This window comes from Arvicanthis niloticus, chromosome 1, assembly GCF_011762505.2.
Source record: "Arvicanthis niloticus isolate mArvNil1 chromosome 1, mArvNil1.pat.X, whole genome shotgun sequence".
NCBI lineage: Eukaryota > Metazoa > Chordata > Mammalia > Rodentia > Muridae > Arvicanthis > Arvicanthis niloticus.
In genome coordinates, this window is record NC_047658.1 from 112,593,664 (window position 1) to 112,613,206 (window position 19,543).

At 53.8% G+C, this 19,543-nt stretch overlaps 2 protein-coding genes across 5 annotated transcripts; both read left to right on the forward strand.

Annotated features, from left to right (window-relative positions):
* Positions 1-1,565: 1,565 nt before the first annotated feature.
* Positions 1,566-3,789, forward strand: Cdk2ap2 (cyclin dependent kinase 2 associated protein 2). Of its 2 annotated transcripts, none has more exons than XM_034498443.2 (4): positions 1,566-2,143; positions 2,449-2,549; positions 2,637-2,769; positions 3,273-3,789. In XM_034498443.2, the coding sequence occupies exons 1-4, from the start codon at positions 2,062-2,064 to the stop codon at positions 3,338-3,340; spliced, it is 384 nt and encodes a 127-aa protein (XP_034354334.1). In that variant the 5' UTR covers positions 1,566-2,061; the 3' UTR covers positions 3,341-3,789. The 2 variants fall into 2 exon arrangements, with proteins under 2 accessions (XP_034354334.1, XP_076770946.1); XM_076914831.1 differs by lacking the exon at positions 1,566-2,143 and adding an exon at positions 2,337-2,366.
* Positions 3,790-4,817: 1,028 nt separating this feature from the next.
* Pitpnm1 (phosphatidylinositol transfer protein membrane associated 1) lies at positions 4,818-19,091 on the forward strand. 3 transcript variants are annotated; one of them, XM_034498378.2, is made up of 24 exons: positions 4,818-5,001; positions 5,920-6,038; positions 7,471-7,685; positions 7,773-7,894; positions 8,061-8,285; positions 9,626-9,952; positions 10,039-10,134; positions 10,225-10,332; positions 11,273-11,334; positions 11,425-11,675; positions 13,196-13,385; positions 13,490-13,597; positions 13,822-13,979; positions 14,063-14,265; positions 14,965-15,135; positions 15,615-15,779; positions 15,954-16,102; positions 16,191-16,301; positions 16,695-16,811; positions 16,969-17,117; positions 17,204-17,353; positions 17,430-17,613; positions 17,868-17,996; positions 18,585-19,091. In XM_034498378.2, the coding sequence occupies exons 2-24, from the start codon at positions 5,961-5,963 to the stop codon at positions 18,846-18,848; spliced, it is 3,732 nt and encodes a 1,243-aa protein (XP_034354269.1). In that variant the 5' UTR covers positions 4,818-5,001; positions 5,920-5,960; the 3' UTR covers positions 18,849-19,091. The 3 variants fall into 3 exon arrangements, with proteins under 3 accessions (XP_034354269.1, XP_034354272.1, XP_034354264.1); XM_034498381.2 differs by lacking the exon at positions 4,818-5,001 and adding an exon at positions 5,075-5,302; XM_034498373.2 differs by lacking the exon at positions 4,818-5,001 and having other exon boundaries at positions 5,324-6,038.
* Positions 19,092-19,543: the final 452 nt, after the last annotated feature.

A 19,543-nucleotide genomic window follows, 5' to 3' on the forward strand; every position in this document is an offset into this window, starting at 1 on the left:
CCTTGAACTCAGAAATCCACCTGCCTCTGCCTTCCAAGTGCTGGGATTAAAGGCGTGCACTACCACCGCCCGGCGTATTAGAGAATTCTAAAGAGGCATGATTAAATGCCGGTTTTTGTTGTTGTTTTGTTTGTTTCAGGGGGTTTTAAAGATTTATTTATTTTACGTATCTTGAGTAAACTGTTGCTGTCTTCAGATACACCAGAAGAGGGCACTGGACACCATTACTGATGGTCGTGAGCCACCGTGTGGTTGCTGGAAATTGAACTCAAAACTTTTGGAACAGTCAGTGCTCTTAACCACTCTGAACCATCTCTCCAGCCTTTTGACTTGTTTTTCAATAGTCTTTTAAAAAGAAGCTTTGTTAGCTGGGAGTGGTGGTGCATGCCTTGAATCCAAGTATTCAGGAAGCAGAAGGGAGAGGATCTCTGTGAGTTTAAGGCCAGCCTGGTCTACATATTGAATTCCAGGTTAGCCAGAGCTAGATAGTGAGACCCTCTTTCAGGAAAAAAAAAAAAATGTCTAGGGTGTTTTCCCTGACTGTATGTTTGTGTACTACATGTTGCTTGGTGCCCACTAAGAACAGGAAAGGATATTGGGCACACTGGAAATGCAAGCACAGATGGTTCAGAGGCACTATGTAAACGCTGAGTATCTAACCTGGGTCCTCTAGAAGAGCGGCCTGTCCTCTTACCTACTAAGCCAGCTTTGCAGCCGCTTTTTTTTTTTTTTTTTTTTTTTTTTAAAGTGAGTTGGGGGCTAAAGACATGGCTCGTCAGTTCTGCAGACATACATGCAGGCAAAACACTCATATACATAGAATAGTTTTTGTTTTTTTTTTATTTTAAAGTGAATTGATTTGAAGGAAATAGGAACTAGATGGCCAGACCCTGGTGAGAGTTTCATTAATGAAGTCAGAAAAATAATCAACCGTGCTTCAACCTGCCCCGGATTCAATCTGCTGGATATAAGGCCGACTCTCATCTCTATTTCTTTGCCCACTTCCTAGTTTACTTTCCAGGTACTATTGTCTTCATGCTCCATATGAGGAAACTGAAGCATATGAAGAAAAGAAACTGTGGTGTGTGTCTGTAATCCTTAGCGTTTGGAAGACAAGAGCATCAGGAGTTCAAGGTCATCCCCCCCACCCAGAGAGTTGGAATTCTGACTGGGCTACTTGAGATCTTGTCTCAATTCCATCCAACCCGCCAAAAGGAGAGCCCAGGAGGAAAACCATTAATTAGGCGTTGAGATTCCAGCCAAAGGTGTCGACCCGGGTCCTGACTTGACCTAGGGTCCTTGATGCTAATCATGGTCTGTGGAGGAGGTGGGGGACTTAGGGCTCAGGTCTCGAGCAGCGTCGTTGGCTGCCTTGGACCCACCACCTGCCTAGACCTAAGATTCAAATCAACCCAGAGAAAGAGCTTGGTAATGACTTTGGTGAGGAAACCGTTGCCATGGGAACAAATACAGGCCTGAGGCGCGCGCATGCGTACAGCCGAGAGAGGGGCACTGAACCGGTGAAAGGTGACGTAAAACGCTCGGGGTAGGGCGGAGTGCTCACACTCTGGGAGCCGTGGCCTTGGGAGTCCACAGCGAAGGGAAGTCGCGAGGCGGCGAGGACTGAGTGTGTTCGGCGGCCCGTCACACACCACTGGAGCAAACCGCACGGACTAGACTGGCCGGCTGCCGAGGCCCCGCCTCTCGGACCTCGGGACTAATCGGATTGAAAGCGCGCCGGCCCCGGGCCCCGAACTCGCCAATTGAGGAGGACGGCTGTCACCGCCCAATCCGGGGCAGACAGGTGCGAGGTCCGGAAGGTGGAGGCCAATCGGCAGTGGTTGCGGCCTGCGGGGGCAAGATTCAGCCAATGAGGAGGCTCGAGTGACAGCTGAGCGCGCCAATCGAGAGTGAGGAACGGTCGTGCCCGCCCGCCCTTCCGGCCGGAGCTCTATTTACCAGGGGCGTGCAGCTCGCTTGCCAATCAAAGTGCGGCTGAGCTGCCGGACAGCCAACCCCGGAGGAGCGGCCGGCTGGCGGCCGCCGCACCAAGTAGTTGGGATGTCCTACAAACCTATCGCGCCCGCCCCCAGCAGTACCCCGGGCTCCAGCACCCCCGGGCCAGGCACCCCGGTCCCTACAGGTGAGGCTCCAACTCCACCCTTGCTCGCCTTCTCCGGGCAGTCGAGGTCTTGTAGAGAAACGGCTCGAGTTTTGCAATACGGGGCCTGCTAGGCGAGCCTGGCTCAGCCTCAGTTTGCTGGCCTGAGAAGTGGGCGTGGTCACGTAGAGATTGTAGGTGGAGCGCAGTGGGGAGGAGTGTGTCTCTGAAGTTCAGAGTAGAATGAAGAAGCATGCCTTTGGAGGTACTCAGGGGAACGGTCCTGGGCTTGGAAATCTGTGACGAGGCTCTTGTCACACTCTCACCTCTTACTCGTGTTGTTGCAGCCGGAAGTGTCCCATCGCCATCGGGCTCAGTGCCAGGAGCTGCAGCACCTTTCAGACCACTGTTTAATGACTTTGGACCGCCCTCCATGGGGTATGTACAGGTGAGTGTGGCCAAGGGTTTGTTTATGGATGAGGACAGGAGATCCCCTTGGGGTCTGAGGTCACATCTGTATCTTCTTTTGAGACAGGCGATGAAGCCACCCGGTTCCCAGGGCTCTCAGAGCACTTACACGGACCTGCTGTCTGTCATAGAGGAGATGGGCAAAGAGATCCGGCCCACCTATGCTGGTAGCAAGAGTGCCATGGAGCGCCTGAAGAGAGGTAAGTGAAGCTGCAGGCCCACCATGGCTCTGCCCAGGGCACACTAAACATTAAGACATTTCAGAAGCCGGGCTGTGGTAGCGCACGCCTTTAATCCCAGCACTTGGGAGGCAGAGGCAGGTGGATTTCTGAGTTCGAGGCCAGCCTGGTCTACAGAGTGAGTTCCAGGACAGCCAGGACTACACAGAGAAACCCTGTCTCGAAAAACCAAAAAAAAAAAAAGAGACATTTCAGTAAGGATGGGGGCTATCTAGAGTCAGTACAGGACATTTGGGCCAGCCTCGATTGGAACAGAACTTGTACCCAGGGAGGTGTTTCAAAATTAACTTGAGTCGTTTCCAAGAATTCGAGGATTAGCCAAACCCTTAATCTCATCTAACCTCATAAGATAAGAGGTGCTCTTGCTGAACCGTGAAGGGGCTGGGGAGTGTCTGCTCTGAAGGGTGGCTGTGGACGGTTTCTGAGGCCCTGTCTGTTACTTCCCCGTGCTCCCCACTCCCCAGGCATCATCCATGCGCGGGCACTAGTCAGAGAGTGCTTGGCAGAGACAGAACGAAATGCCCGCACGTAACAGGAAGCACCTTGACCTCTCCGTCGGGACCTTTCCGGCCACTGCGGAGCACCTGCTTCTCCCTGGCCTTCGCCCCAAGTTGCTTCCTATCCTGGGCTTCCTGTCCTGTGTCCCTTGGTAGGCGCCCTCCAGGAACCAGGTAGCAGATCTTCTCCAGTTGGCTGTACAAACTGGTCTCCTCCCTCTGCAGGAGTGCCGAGAGGCCACTGTGAGTCCCTCCCGTGACCTGCTCACAGTGCTGGTCTAGCTGGAGCTTGCTCCTCTCTGGCCTCACCACATGGCACTTACTCCTTAACCCTTAGTCCAGGTTGCCTCCTCCCTCTCCAGCAGGAGTGCAGAAGGCCTTCCTGCCTCATCTCTGGGGCCACAGCCGACTCTTTTTTTGGTGTGTCTTTTACTAAATATGCTCTTTTTGTATAAATAAAAGACGATTTGGAGTCATTCTCTCAGTTCTGAGCCTTTCTGTGTGTGGTTCCTCTGGGGAAGCCTGAGTGCGGCAGGCAGAGGGGGAGGGCAGAGGAGGGAGTGAGGAAGGCTGCTTGAACCCAGCTGTGCCTTCTCATCTTGTCCATTGCTACCTCCAGCTCTACGCCTTGAAGCTGGGGCAGTAGCCGAAAGGCCAGAACACCAGTGGTGAAGTCTGCATAGGGAGGTGCCACTAGGGGGCAGCGTAGGGCCTTGGCTGCCTTCACAGCGGGAGGCACTGTTGGATAGCTTGAGCCTCAAGGGCTCTTCCTCTGGATTGGCAGGCATGCCTGGCAGGGTGGAAATACCAGTTCACTTAAGCCTCTCCCTTGAATGTCCTAATGCCCCTACACTACCCTCCAATTTAAATCATCCTTGGAAGGCCCTAAATACACCGGGTCTCTAACTCTTTAGGGAGGCAGTTTGAGACTTCCTTCCCCACCCCCCTTTGGCTTGATGCTGCTATCCACTGTCCCGACAACTTCCACCAGGCTGGGTGTGGCTCCATGAGCCAGCCTTGGGTGTCTCGGCCTTTGTACAGAGTAGGAACAGTTAGATGAGTGGCCAAATTTGAGAACCTAACAGGCATAGTAGGAACTTGGGCTCCATTAAGGGGATGGCCTCTACCTGGGTATGTAGCTAAATAACCCTGAAATGCCAACCCTAGGCAGAGGCACGAGAGCGCTTCCAACTTCTGGCTAACTTTGGGGTACAGCATTTCCTCTAACCTGGAGTCCAGCCAGGTCAAATTCCACCTCTTCAACGTACACAGGAGGGCTGCCCTGGCTGGGCCTGGGTGGGAAATGAAACCGAGAATCCTTGGGTTGTCCAGACAGCATAAAAATAAAAAACTGGCATTTGGGGACCAGCCTCTTCCCTGTCTGCCTTGGAGAAGGAAAGCAGGGGCCAGCCCTGATACGCTGCGGGCGGGGCTGCCCCCGACCCTGCCGGGGTGGGGACGACCCGCCGGGCCCAGGAAGGGGGCGGGGCGGCCGCAGTGACGCGGCGGGGAGGGACAGCAGGGGCGCCTGCGGGCAGACCGGGAAAAAGGTCGAGGCTATGGGCCGGCTCTGCGCCTCCAGAGGGTCGGGCTCCATCTGGAATCCGAGGCAGGGACTGGGGGCACAACGGACTCCCACCTTGGGGTCGGCCACCCCTGCCCGGGTCGGGTGAGGGGCGCTCACCAGAAGCTAGAGGTGAGCGGGGACATCGGTGAGCGGGCCGGTCAAGAGCGCGCCTGGCGACAGGGACACGGAGCAGAGGGAAGTGAGGACAGAGGGCCTCTCGCCTGCCCGCTGGGTGCGAGGTGGGGATGGGAGGGGTGTCTGCAGCGGAACTGTGGCGCCATGCCGGGACGCAGGTGGGCAGAGCGGGCCTCCCAGGGCGGAAGCCAGAGGGATACCAGTGGACCGCTCCTGCACCAGCCTGGAATGGGCAACCTCGTGGGAAGATGATGGGGTGGCTGTAAGGAGAATGGAAACTCAGCGAAGACCAAGGGTACATACACAGTTCAGGACCCGGATACCTTCTAGGGTGGTGAAAGCAGGTTTTGGGAGGAGGACGGATTTTTTTTTTCTGGTACCATAAGGTAAGTTAGCATTAGCAGAGTTGCAGAGGCCCGTGGGGGCCGCTTCCTGAGAGACACCTTGGCGGACAAGGGACTAGGTGGGCGTCTAGGAGTGTAGTACACAGAACCTCACCGACTTCGGGGGATGAAGTGGTGAAGGGGGCGGGTCCCTAAGGTTCTGGTTTTGGAAGCCAGGCGCGGCCCGGAGGGATGCTGTTTTGGGACGCGGCCGTGAAGAAGACAGGAGGATGGCCTTGCGGCGTGTCGGCTCGCGGCCGCCGCTCTGGGGGGCCCGCGTCAGCGCGCGGTTGCCATGACGACAGGCAGGCGGGGGGCGGGGGCTGCGTGGAAAAGAGGTCAGCTCTGAGCTTTTCTGCTGCTCTGGGCTGCGCGGTGCGGTGCGGGAGGCAACACTGGGTTCGCCTCTGCTTCCCCCGCGGCGGGCCCGGCCATGGGGTTCCGCGGCCCGAGCCCCTCAGCGGGCGTGCAGGGCTTGGTACCGCGCACCGCCGCCCTGCACTGACTGCCTCGCGGTACCCTGCGCTAGGAGGAGCAGAGGCCGCACACGGTCAGCGGAGCATCTTCAGGATGCTTATCAAGGAGTACCACATTCTGCTGCCCATGAGCCTAGACGAGTACCAAGTGGCCCAACTCTACATGATCCAGGTAAGAATGGTGGGGAGGACTGAAACTGGAGCTATGCTTTATGGTGGAGTGAAGAAGGGGAATTCGCAGGCAGGCCTCAGGGGGATAGTCCCGCTGGATCCCCCACAACCAGTTCTGTTAGTGGGTTCTGTAGCCCATAAGAGGACAGAGAGACATCCTTTTTGGATATTCAAGCAGCAGGGTGGGACAGAGGCAGAAGGGCAAGAAAGGCCAACGGGTGCTTTCCATCCATTAAATGCCCAGCCTGCACAGCCCACATATGGTCTCCTTTAATCCTAAGACTCTGTAATCCCATGGGGGAAGGGAATGCAGTCTACGTGGAGACTGGGGAGCTAGGGACACTAGGTGGTAGGTAGCTAAAGCAGGGGGTTCTGGGGGAAAGTGTAGAATCCTGACATTCCTGGGAGATCAGAAAGGAGGCATGTGGATCGTGGCCTCAGACTGTGACAGGCACAGGATAGGCAGGAACTGCATGGTGAGAAAGGGGATCTGGCTTTTGGCTCAGAGAAAAACGCTGGATCAAGGCAAGCTAGCAGGGCTTCACGGGGTCTGAGCCAGGTCTGTTCTTCGGGCCTATAAAATCTCCGTATAGGAGGAGAGAGGGCCATATCCCACCTCGTGGGGGTTGAGTGGGCCACATCTGGGCTTCAGAGCTATGAAAGGACAGCTGGAGGCTCTCACACACTGAGCTAGGCATGAGTTTCCAGGGGAAAGGGTAAGGCAAGTCTGTTAAGAGGTGGTCTTGTTGCTATTCCTTGAACATACTCGTCATACTTTTTTACCAAGCTTGCATATACTTCTCTGCTTTGAAACCCCCCCCAACCTTCCAGCCCCCATATATTCAAGCTATGGCCATGTCCTCTCAGTCAGATCTGTGATCCTCTTACAGCATCTGGTTCCCAGGTCTTCATCCTTGCTGCATGTTCTTTTCCTCATGGCACTTCCTGCCTTCCTGTTTTCTGTTTTCACCTGCTACAGCCTGAGTTGTGCCAGGAGTAGGTGCTGTCTGTCAACAAAGCCCAGTCCTGCATCCCACCCAGTGAATGACCAGATCAAGTGCTAGGTCGCAGGATCCCATGGGAACTGGGCAGAGCCCATGCCAACCCCAGGGACTTACAGGGACTTGAAAAGGCCCTGCAAGCTGCAGAGATGGCTCAGCTGTTAAGAACAGTAGCTGCTCTTGTGGGGGACCTGGATTTTGCTCCCAGCACCCACATGGCAGCTCACAATCAGCAGCTATTCCAATATCTGGGGATCCAATGCCCTCTTCAGGCACCAGACATGCAGGTGGTATACATACATATATGCAGTCAAACACTCAGACACTTAAATAAATCTTTTTAAAAAGGTGATACAAAGAATCAAAACCAACCTGGGGACCCCAGAATTTAAGCTAGGGACTGAGTTCCCTATTTTCTATCCTGGATTACAGAAAAAGAGCCGGGAGGAGTCTAGTGGCGAGGGCAGCGGTGTGGAGATCCTGGCCAACCGGCCCTACACGGACGGGCCCGGAGGCAGCGGGCAGTACACACACAAGGTGTACCACGTGGGCTCCCACATCCCAGGCTGGTTCCGGGCACTGCTGCCCAAGGCTGCCCTGCAGGTAGAAGAGGAATCTTGGAATGCTTACCCATACACCCGGACACGGTGAGCGTGTGAGACAGGCAGGGGCTCAGGACTGGGAAGGAAGCAGTGCTGTGCACACAGCATGACTTCCATACTGCCCTCTGCCAGGTACACCTGCCCCTTCGTGGAGAAATTCTCCATTGAGATAGAGACCTACTACTTGCCTGATGGGGGGCAGCAACCTAACGTCTTCAACCTGAGTGGAGCTGAAAGAAGACAGAGAATCCTGGGTGAGGCCTTCTTGGGGCCCCTGCTGTTGCCTTAGTGGGCAGTCTCCAACAAGCCCCAAGTCTCATCTTCCTGTCTGTGAAAGGCTTTTCCTCCTAATCCTTGGGGTGGTGGGTAGAGATTAGAAGAGGGTCTGGGTTTGCTTAGTGCTGACTGAAACCCCTTCAGATACCATCGACATCGTGCGGGATGCAGTGGCCCCAGGAGAGTACAAAGCAGAAGAGGACCCTCGGCTGTATCGCTCAGCCAAGACAGGCCGAGGGCCACTGGCTGATGACTGGGCACGGACAGCAGCCCAGACAGGACCTCTCATGTGTGCTTATAAGCTGTGCAAAGTTGAGTTCCGCTACTGGGGCATGCAGGCCAAGATTGAGCAGTTCATCCATGATGTAGGTGAGTATCCAGATGAGGAATCTCCAGCATGCACTAGGCCTACGTTTGGAACCAGGAATGCTCCCATTCACACAGCTGAGAGGAGAGGGGGACAGTGGAACCTAGCTAGGAATCAAGGGACTCTGCTTTGGGGTACCTGAAAGAATTAGGAGGACAAACAGCTGGCAGCATGGTCTCTGAGGCCCATGCTATCTCTGGTACTCAAAGACGATGCTGTTTTTGTGAAGTCTGGCAATACTGAGAGACTCTTGTGAGGGTCGCCAGGTGAGGATGGTCACCTCACAGATTTGGAGAGGATTGCAGGCCAAGGAGTGCTTTGATTCCATTACCGTTTCCCTCTGGGTGCCCTCCTTTCCCCAGCTCTATGGGCTTGATACTGAAGACCCAGTTTAAGCCTCTTCTGAACTGACCCCCCAAGAGCTGCTACTGAGCAAGCTTGTCTGGTCTGAATGTGGGCCACCTGCACACACATAGAAGGACCATCCCCAGGTGGTAAAGTCCCATAGCCTGGGTTCTACTTCCTCCACTACTGACCCCCTGCAGCTGTTCCAGCAAGCTGTGAGGCAACTCAGCACCTTAATGTTCCTTTCTGGCATGAGAAAAAGAGGTTAGGATAGTGACAGCCAGTGCCTGAGTGATTGACATGGACTAGATCTTTGAGAGTCACTTTCTACAGATCTTCCTTAGTGCCCGTCACAGCCCTTTAAGACAAGGGCTACTGCCATTCCCATTTTGCAGATAAGGACACTGAGTTTAGAGAATGATGCAGACTCCCCTGTAATGCTTTTGGGAAGAACACAAGTAGGAAAATGAAAATCACCAACGTATAACCTCTGTTAGGGTGCTAATGCATTTCTGTCAGAGGTTTGTAATGCAACCATTATTACTTTACTTTCTAGATTCTTTGGGGTCTCTTAACTTTCTCTCCTTAAGACAATAGGAGAATGGGTTTCATTTTTCACTCCACCCTCTTGAGGATTGTCAGAATTTCCATTAACTATTAACACCTTCATTAACCGTGACATTTCATTAACTGTTACTACCTTAATTAACTGTTAGCTCCTCAGCAGGAAGCCAGCTGAAAGCAAGCCACAAGCCTTGGTCATGTCTGCTAGAGTGACTGCATCAGTACTCAGAGCGGTCAGAGAAGTAGACCAAAAAGGATAGGGAGACAGATGCCCCTGTCTCTGTCCTGTCCTCTAGACAGCACAGGCCCTGTGTACATACTGGGTGGTATGCCTTAAGGGAGCCATTACCTAACCTTGAGGACTGGGCATACAGCTGTATTGGCAGGGAAATGAGGGTGGGAGGCATGGTTCTGATGTCTGGGGCTTCTGCAGGTCTCCGCAGGGTGATGCTTCGGGCCCATCGCCAGGCCTGGTGTTGGCAGGATGAGTGGATAGAACTGAGCATGGCTGACATCCGGGCACTGGAGGAAGAGACTGCACGCATGCTGGCCCAGCGTATGGCTAAGTGCAACACTGGCAGTGAGGGACCTGAGGCTCAGACCCCTGGGAAATCCAACACTGAGACCCGGCCTGGGACCAGCACTGCTGGCACCCCTGATGGGCCTGAGGCCCCTCCTGGCCCCGATGCCTCACCAGATGCCAGCTTTGGAAAGCAGTGGTCCTCATCCTCCCGCTCCTCCTACTCATCCCAACATGGAGGTGAGACTGGGGTACAGGAGCCAGCAATGAGAGGGAGCCATACACCCCACCTGGGCTTCCAAGCTGAAACCCAGGTGGTCCTGCAGGTGGTGTGTCTCCACAGAGCTTGTCTGAGTGGCGCATGCAGAACATTGCTCGGGACTCTGAGAACAGCTCCGAGGACGAATTCTTTGATGCCCATGGTCAGCACAGAAGCCACATTTGTGAAGGATGGGGGGTATTGGAGAGTTCCTAAGACACCCTACCCATGACACAGCCCCCTGTCTCCTCAGAAGGTTTCTCGGACAGCGATGAGGTCTTCCCCAAGGAGATGACCAAGTGGAACTCCAATGATTTTATCGATGCCTTTGCTTCCCCAACCGAGGTGGAGGGGGTGCCAGGTAAAGATCTCACTTCAGGACCAGACACCAGCACTCTGTTGTGCAGGGACTCACAATAGCTCAGCTCTCAGTGAGCAGGACCTGAGAGGAGTGTCAGTCTGGAAAGGGTTCCCATCAATACCCAGTGGGCGAGTAGATGGTTAAAGGGTGGAATGATGGAAGAGAAACATTTAAATAGGTCTAGGTGGCACCCGGAAGGGACTGCCGGGGTAAAGGGTGGAATGATGGAAGAGAAACATTTAAATAGGTCTAGGTGGCACCCGGAAGGGACTGCCGGGGTAAAGGGTGGAATGATGGAAGAGAAACATTTAAATAGGTCTAGGTGGCACCCGGAAGGGACTGCCGGGACCCAGGAGGCTACCCTTTGGTACTGATGTCTACACTGGTTTTAAAGGACTGAACCAATGCTGTCCAACAGAACTGTCTAGGACAGTGGAAATGTTCTAGGTCTGAGCCACCTGTGTGGTAGCCACCAGCACCATGTGACTAGCAGGCACTTAAGATGTGGGGCTTAGTTTTCTTATTTTGTATTTTATTTCATTTCAATCTAAATAGCCACGTGTGGCTTGTGGCTGCCATGGTATTCCCCTGAGGTGGTTGCTGACACTGCTTTGTTTATCTTTTGTAATTTTTTTTTTGATGGAGGATACTAAGCCCTTATGCTTGCTAGGCTAGTGTTCTACCTTTGTATCTCCTGTATCTGTGTATCCCTGTATCCTCTGGATCCATGGTTCACTATGTCAAATGGATCAGGATGCCAAACACTTTGTGGCAGCATTGCAGGGCAAGCATGAGGAAAAACCTAGAATGTAAAATGGTCTGGAGATTTGGGTGGGAATAAAATAAGAGACATCAGGCAGTCATGATGAGGGTGCCTGAAGGGCCGATGTGAGGGTTCCAGTGGTCTTTGATGCCTCTCACTCGTTCTCCCTTGTCTTAGATCCTGCAATCACGGCTGCCAAAGGCATTGAAGATGGGGCACGAGCTCCCAGGGACTCAGAGGCAAGTATGTTCAACTATTCTATGTCCATGTTCTGTTCACTTGCTGGCTGGCCACTGATCTGACACCCCATACCTCATTGTGTCCCTCAGGGCCTGGATGGAACAGGGGATCTAGGAGTCGAGGCATGCTCTGTGCATGCCCTCTTCCTCATCCTACACAGCGGCAGCATCCTGGACTCTGGCCCTGGGGATACCAACTCCAAGCAGGCTGATGTGCAAACACTGAGCACAGCCTTTGAGGCCGTCACCCGAGTCCATTTCCCTGAGGCCTTGGGTCATGTGGCACTGCGGCTGGTGCCCTGCCCACCCATCTGCGCGGCTGCCTATGCTCTTGTCTCCAAGTACTTCTAGGGGTGGAAGGGTGGAACACATACAGGGTCCCCAAGAGGCAGTTATCTATTTGGGGTGCTCCCAAGATCAGGGCAGTTCTGGGGGTAGAGAGAGGAATTGCATATCTGTATCAGTCCTGGTCATGAATGGACCAGTTCTATATTGGTTGGTTTGATTTTGTTCTTACTGCTATTTTATGTGTACGGGTGTTTTGCCTACGTGTCTGTCTGTCTGTGCACCACATGTGTGCTTAGTGCTCAGAGGCTAGAAGATGATATCTGATAACCTGGGAACTAGAATTTCAGTTGTGAGCTGCCATGAGGATGCTTGGGATCAAACTCAGGTTCTCTAGAGGAGCAGCCAGTACTCTCAACTGCTGAGCCGTTGCTGTAGCCTCTGACTTTGCTTTTTTGAGACATGGTCTCACTTTAGCCCAGGTTGACATGGAATTCATAGTTGAAATTGGCCTCAGCCGGGCGGTGGTGGCGCACGCCTTTAATCCCAGCACTTGGGAGGCAGAGGCAGGAGGATTTCTGAGTTCGAGGCCAGCCTGATCTACAGAGTGAGTTCCAGGACAGCCAGGACTACACAGAGAAACCCTGTCTCGAAAAACCAAAAAAAAAAAAAAAAAAAAAAAAAAAAAAAAAAAAAAAGAAAGAAAGAAAAGAAAAAGAAAAAAGAAAAAGAAAAAAGAAAAAGAAATTGGCCTCAATTTGTGGGAATCCTTAGAGCTCAACCTCCAGAGTAAGTGGTTCTCAACCTGTGGGCCTCGATCCCCAAAGACCACTGGGAAACACTGATGTTTACATCACAACTCAGAACAGTAACAAAATTGCAGTTATGAAGCAGCAACAAAAGTAACTTTATGGTTGTGGGGTCACCACAACATGAGGAACTGTATTAAAGGGTCACAGCGTGCCAGGCGGTGGTGGCGCACTTGGGAGGCAGAGGCAGGCAGATTTCTGAGTTTGAGGCCAGCTGGTCTATAGAGTGAGTTCCAGGACAGCCAGGGCTACACAGAGAAACCCTGTCTCACAAAAACAAAAGAAAAAAAAAGGGTCACAGCATTAGGAAGGTTGAGAACCACTGCTTCAGAGTGCTAGGATCATGGGGTGCACCATCATGCCTGGATCTGAAGAGACCCGATTAATGGTTCCACCTCAATGCCTCTCAGGTCTGACACCCCACAAAGGACACTTGCTAACAGGCCCAGGGGAGTTGGTGGCAGTGTTAGTTAAACTGAAGGCCCATAGGCTGGAGAGATGGCTCAGCGGTTAAGAGCACTGACTGCTCTTCCAGAGCTCCTGAGTTCAATTCCCAGCAACCACATGGTGGTTCACAACCATCTGTAATGGGATCTGATGCCCTCCTCTGGGGTGTCTAAAGACAGCTAGAGTGTACTCATATAAATAAATCTTTAAAAAGAAAGAAAGAAAGAAAGAAAGAAAGAAAGAAAGAAAGAAAGAAAGAAAGAAAGAAAGAAAGAAAGAAGACTAAGATGAAATATAAACCACATTTTCTCCTCCTACAGCCTGAGCCCCTACAGCCACGATGGGGATAGCCTGTCCCGCTCCCAGGACCACATTCCACTGGCTGCTCTGCCGCTGCTGGCCACCTCATCCTCTCGCTACCAGGGTGCCGTGGCCACTGTCATCGCTCGCACCAACCAGGCCTATGCAGCCTTCCTGCGCTCATCGGAGGGCACAGGTTTCTGCGGGCAGGTCAGGGGTTAGACATGTTCCCAGGAAGCATCCAGTACCCATGCAGCTGTGGTCCCATCTAGGTTGGTGACAAGGCCTCTCAGTTGTGCCGCTTTCTCACTCAGGTGGTGCTGATCGGAGATGGTGTTGGTGGCATCCTGGGCTTTGATGCGCTCTGCCACAGTGCCAGTGCAGGCGCGGGGAGTCGGGGCAGCAGCCGCCGTGGGAGCATGGTCAGTGTGGCCAAACCCAGCCTCCTCAGGAGGGGGGTTGTCTCCATCTCTAGGTCTCTGCTCCCCTGGAATATGGCCTCTCTGCATGTGGGCAGGGCCCTAGCTGCAAAGTTGAGTCTCCTATGGGACTCTGCCTTATCCAATCCCAAGCCTGTATCCTCACTTCCAAGTTAAGAATCAGATAGTCTCAGGCCTAAGGATTCTTCTGTCATTGTTCTTTCTAGAACAATGAGATGCTCTCCCCAGAAGTTGGTCCAGTACGGGACCCGCTAGCAGATGGGGTGGAGGTACTGGGTCGTGCTAGCCCAGAACCCTCAGCCCTACCTGCTCAGCGTACATCCAGTGACATGGCCAATCCTGATCCTGATGGCTCTCAGAACAGGTGATATCTCTGCCCAATAACCCCTGCCTAAGCATAGGTTAGACCTCAGAGGCAATAGCATTGAGTTTCTCCTTCCCCTACAGCCTGCAGGTAGCCTCCACAGCCACTTCCTCTGGGGAGCCCCGTCGTGCAAGCACAGCCTCCTGTCCACCTGCCAGTTCTGAGGCTCCTGACGGCCCCACTAACGCTGCTCGCCTGGACTTCAAGGTCTCAGGCTTCTTCCTCTTTGGCTCCCCACTGGGCCTGGTGCTGGCTCTACGCAAAACCGTGATGCCCGCCTTGGAGGGTGAGCCTTTGGGGTAAAAGGGGTGCTCCTCATCTGCTTGTTTGTTCCTTCTCCATCTCTGCTAGCCTTGCTGGCTCACCTGAGACAAGGGAATTCTTACTGTTCTTCCTCACTGTGAAGTAATGGCCTGGTTAGAGAGGAAGAGATGGAAGGCCCAGAAAGGATCTGCCAAGGCTAGGTCCCAAAGTAGGTCAGGAGGAACTTCTTGTGGGGTGAGGGGAGCATTCTATTTAAGAAGGGGCCCCCAAGTCTAGAAAGTTGGTTCAGTGGTTAAACGCACTTGTTGCTCTTGCAGAGGACCTGAGTTCAATTCCTAGCACCCACATGGTAGTTCACAACCATCTGTAAGTCAGTTGCAGAGCATCTGACACCCCTTTATGACCTTCATGGGCAGCAGGCATATACATGGTACACATACATACATACATGCAGGCAAAACACTCATACACATAAAATAAATCTAAAAGGAAATTTAAGACCTTTTTTTTTTTTAGAAAGGGCCTGCATGCCAGGCAGTGGTGGTGCACACCTTTAATCCCAGCACCTGGGAGGCAGAGGCAGGCTTATCTCTTGAGTTTAAGGCCAGTCTGGTCTATATAATGAGTTCTAGGACAGCCAGGACTATAGAGAGAGACCTTGTCTACAAACAAACAAACAACAAAAAAAAACTTCCCCCTTCTCTCTCTGATGGGTACACAGTGGCTCAGATGCGTCCAGCCTGCGAGCAGATCTACAATCTCTTCCATGCCGCTGACCCCTGTGCCTCCCGCCTGGAACCTCTGCTGGCCCCCAAGTTCCAGGCCATCGCCCCACTGGCTGTACCTCGTTACCAGAAGTTTCCCCTAGGAGATGGCTCATCCCTGCTGCTGGGTACAACTCCACTGCCCCAGCCAAAATTAAGGGGAGAGGAGACAGTAAAAGACAGCAAGTAGCCCCCCAAATCATAGATAACTTCTCATGTCCCCTCCTAGGTACAAGGATCATTCCCTTTCTCCCATAGGCAGTCAGGGTCCCTAGGACCTTTTGACCTGTGTCAAGTAGGAACCAGTGACTAATCTAGAGGGGCACTGGCATGTCAATGTGCACATGTGTAAGACTGCATGCACTTGATTGCATGCACTAGAGGGGAGCATGTATGTTTGGGGGTAGCAGACATGCTGGTAGCAATGTTATTGACTGCTCCATACAACCAGAGACAATGCTGTCTCTCCTCTGAAAATCTTCAGCTTCAGCCAACTAGAGAGACTATAAGGGCAGATAGTAGAGGCCCAGGAGCTGAGTTATGCTGGGACCTCAGGAAGAAGAGACATGGGGGCAGCCTGGTTCTTAGGTTGGTCCTCTTCCCCCAGCTGACACTTTGCAGACCCATTCGAGCCTCTTCCTGGAAGAACTGGAGATGATGGTGCCCTCCACGCCCACCTCAGCCAGTGGTGCCTTCTGGAAGGGCAATGAATTGGGCACTGAGCCAGCAGCCCAGCCAGCAGCCCCCAGTACCACCAGCGAGGTGGTTAAGAGTAAGTCAGCCAGCACTGGCCTGCACTATCAGCCTGCCTGGAAGAATATCACTTCATAAAGTACACACATGTCCTAGGTAGATGGAAAGGAGGGAGGGAAGAACCCCCTTAGACCAGGTAGATGGGCAGTGGGCAGCAGGCCACCCTGACTCACTGCCCACCATGGCTGTGTAGTCCTGGAACGCTGGTGGGGAAACAAGCGGATCGACTATTCACTGTACTGCCCGGAGGCTCTCACTGCCTTCCCCACGGTCACGCTGCCCCACCTCTTCCACGCCAGCTACTGGGAGTCAGCAGATGTGGTGGCCTTCATTCTGCGCCAGGTGAGTGAAGCCAGGGATGTGGGCCGGAAACTGGGAAGCCCAGGACTATGGAAGAGGGCTATTGTTTCCTGCCTGGTATCCTGAGCAGGTCATTGAGAAGGAGCGGCCACAGTTCACAGAGTGTGAGGAGCCATCCATCTACAGCCCTGCCTTCCCCAGGGAGAAGTGGCAGCGCAAACGCACGCAAGTCAAGATCCGGGTATGTGTCTGGCTGCCAGGAGCCAGCTTGAGCATGTCCCCTGCATCCTCGGGGTCCTGCCTCATATCTGCCTTGCCTTGGCTCTGCCCCTGGAAACCTCAGGTTCCTCTGCCCACTTCTCCTGAGCCCTGGTTGTTAGTCAGTCTGGATCCTCACTCACCTCACCTGACGTCCTCTGCATCCTGTCTAGCTCTGACTGCTAGAAAGCTTCCTGCCTACATACTTCATGTGGGTCCACAGATGTTCACATGCTTAGCCTCCGTGGTCTCCCACGGCAGCCCTACCTCCTTCATGCTCCACCCTCAGAGTGGTCCTGAATCCAACCCTACACCAACTCTTTCTCCCTTCATATGCATTCTTTCCAGTCCCAGCTCACCCTGTCTTTCCCACCAGAATGTCACTTCCAACCATCGGGCAAGTGACACCGTGGTATGTGAGGGCCGTCCCCAAGTGCTGAATGGCCGCTTCATGTATGGACCATTGGATGTGGTCACACTCACTGGAGAGAAGGTCAGGCCCAGATGCCCATGCTCCTGGTGTTTCCTACCCCGCCCTAACAGCTGTCGATCTGTAGATCACAACTTGAAATTCCTCCCTGCCTCTGCTCTCAGCTGTCTGTCAAATGGTGCACAGGCGTGGTCCCCATAGCCCTTCCCAACCCTTCCAGGTGGATATCTATGTCATGACACAGCCACTGTCAGGCAAGTGGATCCACTTTGGTACAGAGGTCACCAACAGCTCAGGCCGTCTCACCTTCCCAGTGCCCTCAGAGCGTGCACTGGGCATTGGTGTCTACCCTGTGCGCATGGTGGTCAGGTAAGCAGCAGGCATTTGGGCTCTTGTGGGGCCGGGCACTGCCAGCCTCACCCTGTCCACTCACGCCATGCTCCCATGGGCCATAGGGGAGACCATACCTATGCCGAGTGCTGTCTGACTGTGGTGTCCCGAGGCACAGAAGCTGTGGTCTTCAGCATCGACGGCTCTTTCACTGCCAGTGTGTCCATCATGGGCAGCGACCCCAAGGTGCGCGCTGGCGCAGTGGACGTGGTCAGGTAGGAGCCCCAGCCCCGCGGGCCACAGTGACTGGTCGTCACTCTGGACTGCAGCTGACAAGCCTCTGTCTCACAGGCACTGGCAGGACTCAGGCTACTTGATTGTGTACGTAACTGGCCGGCCTGACATGCAAAAGCACCGTGTAGTGGCCTGGCTGTCGCAACACAACTTCCCCCATGGTGTTGTCTCCTTCTGTGATGGCCTCACCCATGACCCACTTCGGCAGAAAGCTATGTTTCTGCAGAGCCTGGTGCAAGAGGTACTGTGGCTGAGAATGGTCCTGGCCTGCCCTCCCCCCATTCCACCTGACAGTTCCCACTCCCACCAATGTGGACCTAAAGAGGCCTCTGTGGTCCCACCCTCCTGAGGGCCCACAGGGGAGATTGAGCTATGGTGACTAGGACCTTGCCCCCATTTCTTCACACATAGCAGCACCCCTGAAACAGCAACTGGGAGATGCATGCATGCCCTATGGCTCAACCCACAGGGCTGCTGACCAGCTTTTCAACACAGGTAGAACTGAACATCGTGGCTGGATATGGGTCACCAAAAGATGTTGCAGTGTACGCAGCACTGGGGCTCTCTCCAAGCCAGACCTACATTGTCGGCCGTGCTGTACGTAAACTGCAGGCACAGTGTCAGGTAAGACCCAAGGGAAGGCTGGGGACCACCCACGAATTGAGTCCTGCAGGAGAGGGCAGATGTAAGTAAGGCAACTGCGGCCCCAGGAACTACTAATTCTTCCTGGGACAGGGGCAATAGGCTATACTTGCTGCGTACAGACTAGAAGTGACCACAGAGGTGGTGACTGTTCAAGGTCTCAGATACAGATCATCTTCCATGGCCTTGGGCAGGTGCTTTGACCTTTCTGAGCTTGTTCCGTGGGTAGTGAATGATGCTAGCACTATCTGTACTCATTAGCTTATAACAAAGGTCTGATCTTCACTGTAGGTCAAAGGCTCAGGGCTAGGCCTCAGCTTGCTAAATGCTAAATGCTGTTATTTCCCCAAGATGCCAGCCTGAGGATGAGTCAGGTCTAGAGAGAGGCAAACTGGGAGTAGAGCCAAGATGCCTGGCTCACAGTCAGGGGATAGTACGTAGTGGGAGAAAGGCTTCCTGATCAGGCTGAGCCAGGCCGCCACTTGCCAGTATCACTTGCTTTATCTACTCTGTGCAGGAGCCTCAGGGGAGGCTGGTAATCCCCTCATCCTTGCCTCCTTCTGCCCACAGTTCCTGTCAGATGGCTATGTGGCCCACTTGGGCCAGCTGGAGGCAGGTTCCCACTCCCATGCCCCCTCAGGACCTCCAAGAGCTGCTCTGGCCAAAAGCAGCTACTCTGTGGCTGCCCCTGTGGACTTCCTCCGTAAGCAGAGCCAGCTGCTTCGGTCCAGAGGCCCCAGCCAGGTGGACCGTGAGGGTCCAGGAACACCTCCCACCACCCTGGCCAGGGGCAAGACTCGAAGCATCAGCCTCAAGCTGGACAGTGAAGAGTGAGCGAACCGCAGCTGGACCTGGGTTATTTATTGATACTCAAGGGGCCTCAGTGACTGGGAGGCTGGGGCCTAGACCTTTGGCCCCTGCCCTACCCCACACCCTGTGTGACTCCTCCTCAGTATTACTTCCCTTTGTGGGGGTTGGGGGACCTAGCCCCCAGGGGAGGAAGGAGAGAATGGGCTAGGGCCCAGCAGTTTTTCCAGTGTGTGAATCTATAAAAATAAACAACTGCACTGTACCAAGGCCCTTCCTGTCTGGAACACTGAGGTGCTGAAAAGGGCCCGGACCTGCTCAGGGTCACAGAGTAGGGCCAGGCCAGAGCCCCTTCACTTTCACTTTCCCCAAGGGCCCTGGCTGCGCTTCCCTGGGGCATTTCCTAGCTAGTTTGCCTAGTCCTTTTCCTGTTCCCAACTTCAGACAGTGTTTGGTTGTTTGTTTTGTTTTGTTGGTTTCTTTTTTTTTTTTTTGAGTGGTGTCTTACTCTGCAGCTCTCCTCACCTCTGCCCCTAAGGAAACTTCTGTCTCCAAAACTGAAAGCCAGGGACTTTGTGCCCTGAGGCTGACAGAGCGGCCAGCGTGGCCAAGCTTTCTCTACCACTTAATACTAGAGGTCTCAGGGCAGTGGTGGCGCACGCCTTTAATCCCAGCACTTGGGAGGCAGAGGCAGGTGGATTTCTGAGTTTGAGACCAGCCTG

Bases quoted from the DNA above. Each gene is read 5' to 3' on its own strand.
- Cdk2ap2 (XM_034498443.2), top strand. From the start codon at position 2,062: ATGTCCTACAAACCTATCGCGCCCGCCCCCAGCAGTACCCCGGGCTCC. The intron at 2,144-2,448 runs GTGAGGCTCCAA...GTGTTGTTGCAG, and splicing joins AGGCACCCCGGTCCCTACAG to CCGGAAGTGTCCCATCGCCA. The intron at 2,770-3,272 runs GTAAGTGAAGCT...CCCACTCCCCAG, and splicing joins CATGGAGCGCCTGAAGAGAG to GCATCATCCATGCGCGGGCA.
- Pitpnm1 (XM_034498373.2), top strand. From the start codon at position 5,583: ATGCTGTTTTGGGACGCGGCCGTGAAGAAGACAGGAGGATGGCCTTGC. The intron at 9,953-10,038 runs GTGAGACTGGGG...GTGGTCCTGCAG, and splicing joins CTACTCATCCCAACATGGAG to GTGGTGTGTCTCCACAGAGC. The intron at 13,386-13,489 runs GTCAGGGGTTAG...TTTCTCACTCAG, and splicing joins GCACAGGTTTCTGCGGGCAG to GTGGTGCTGATCGGAGATGG.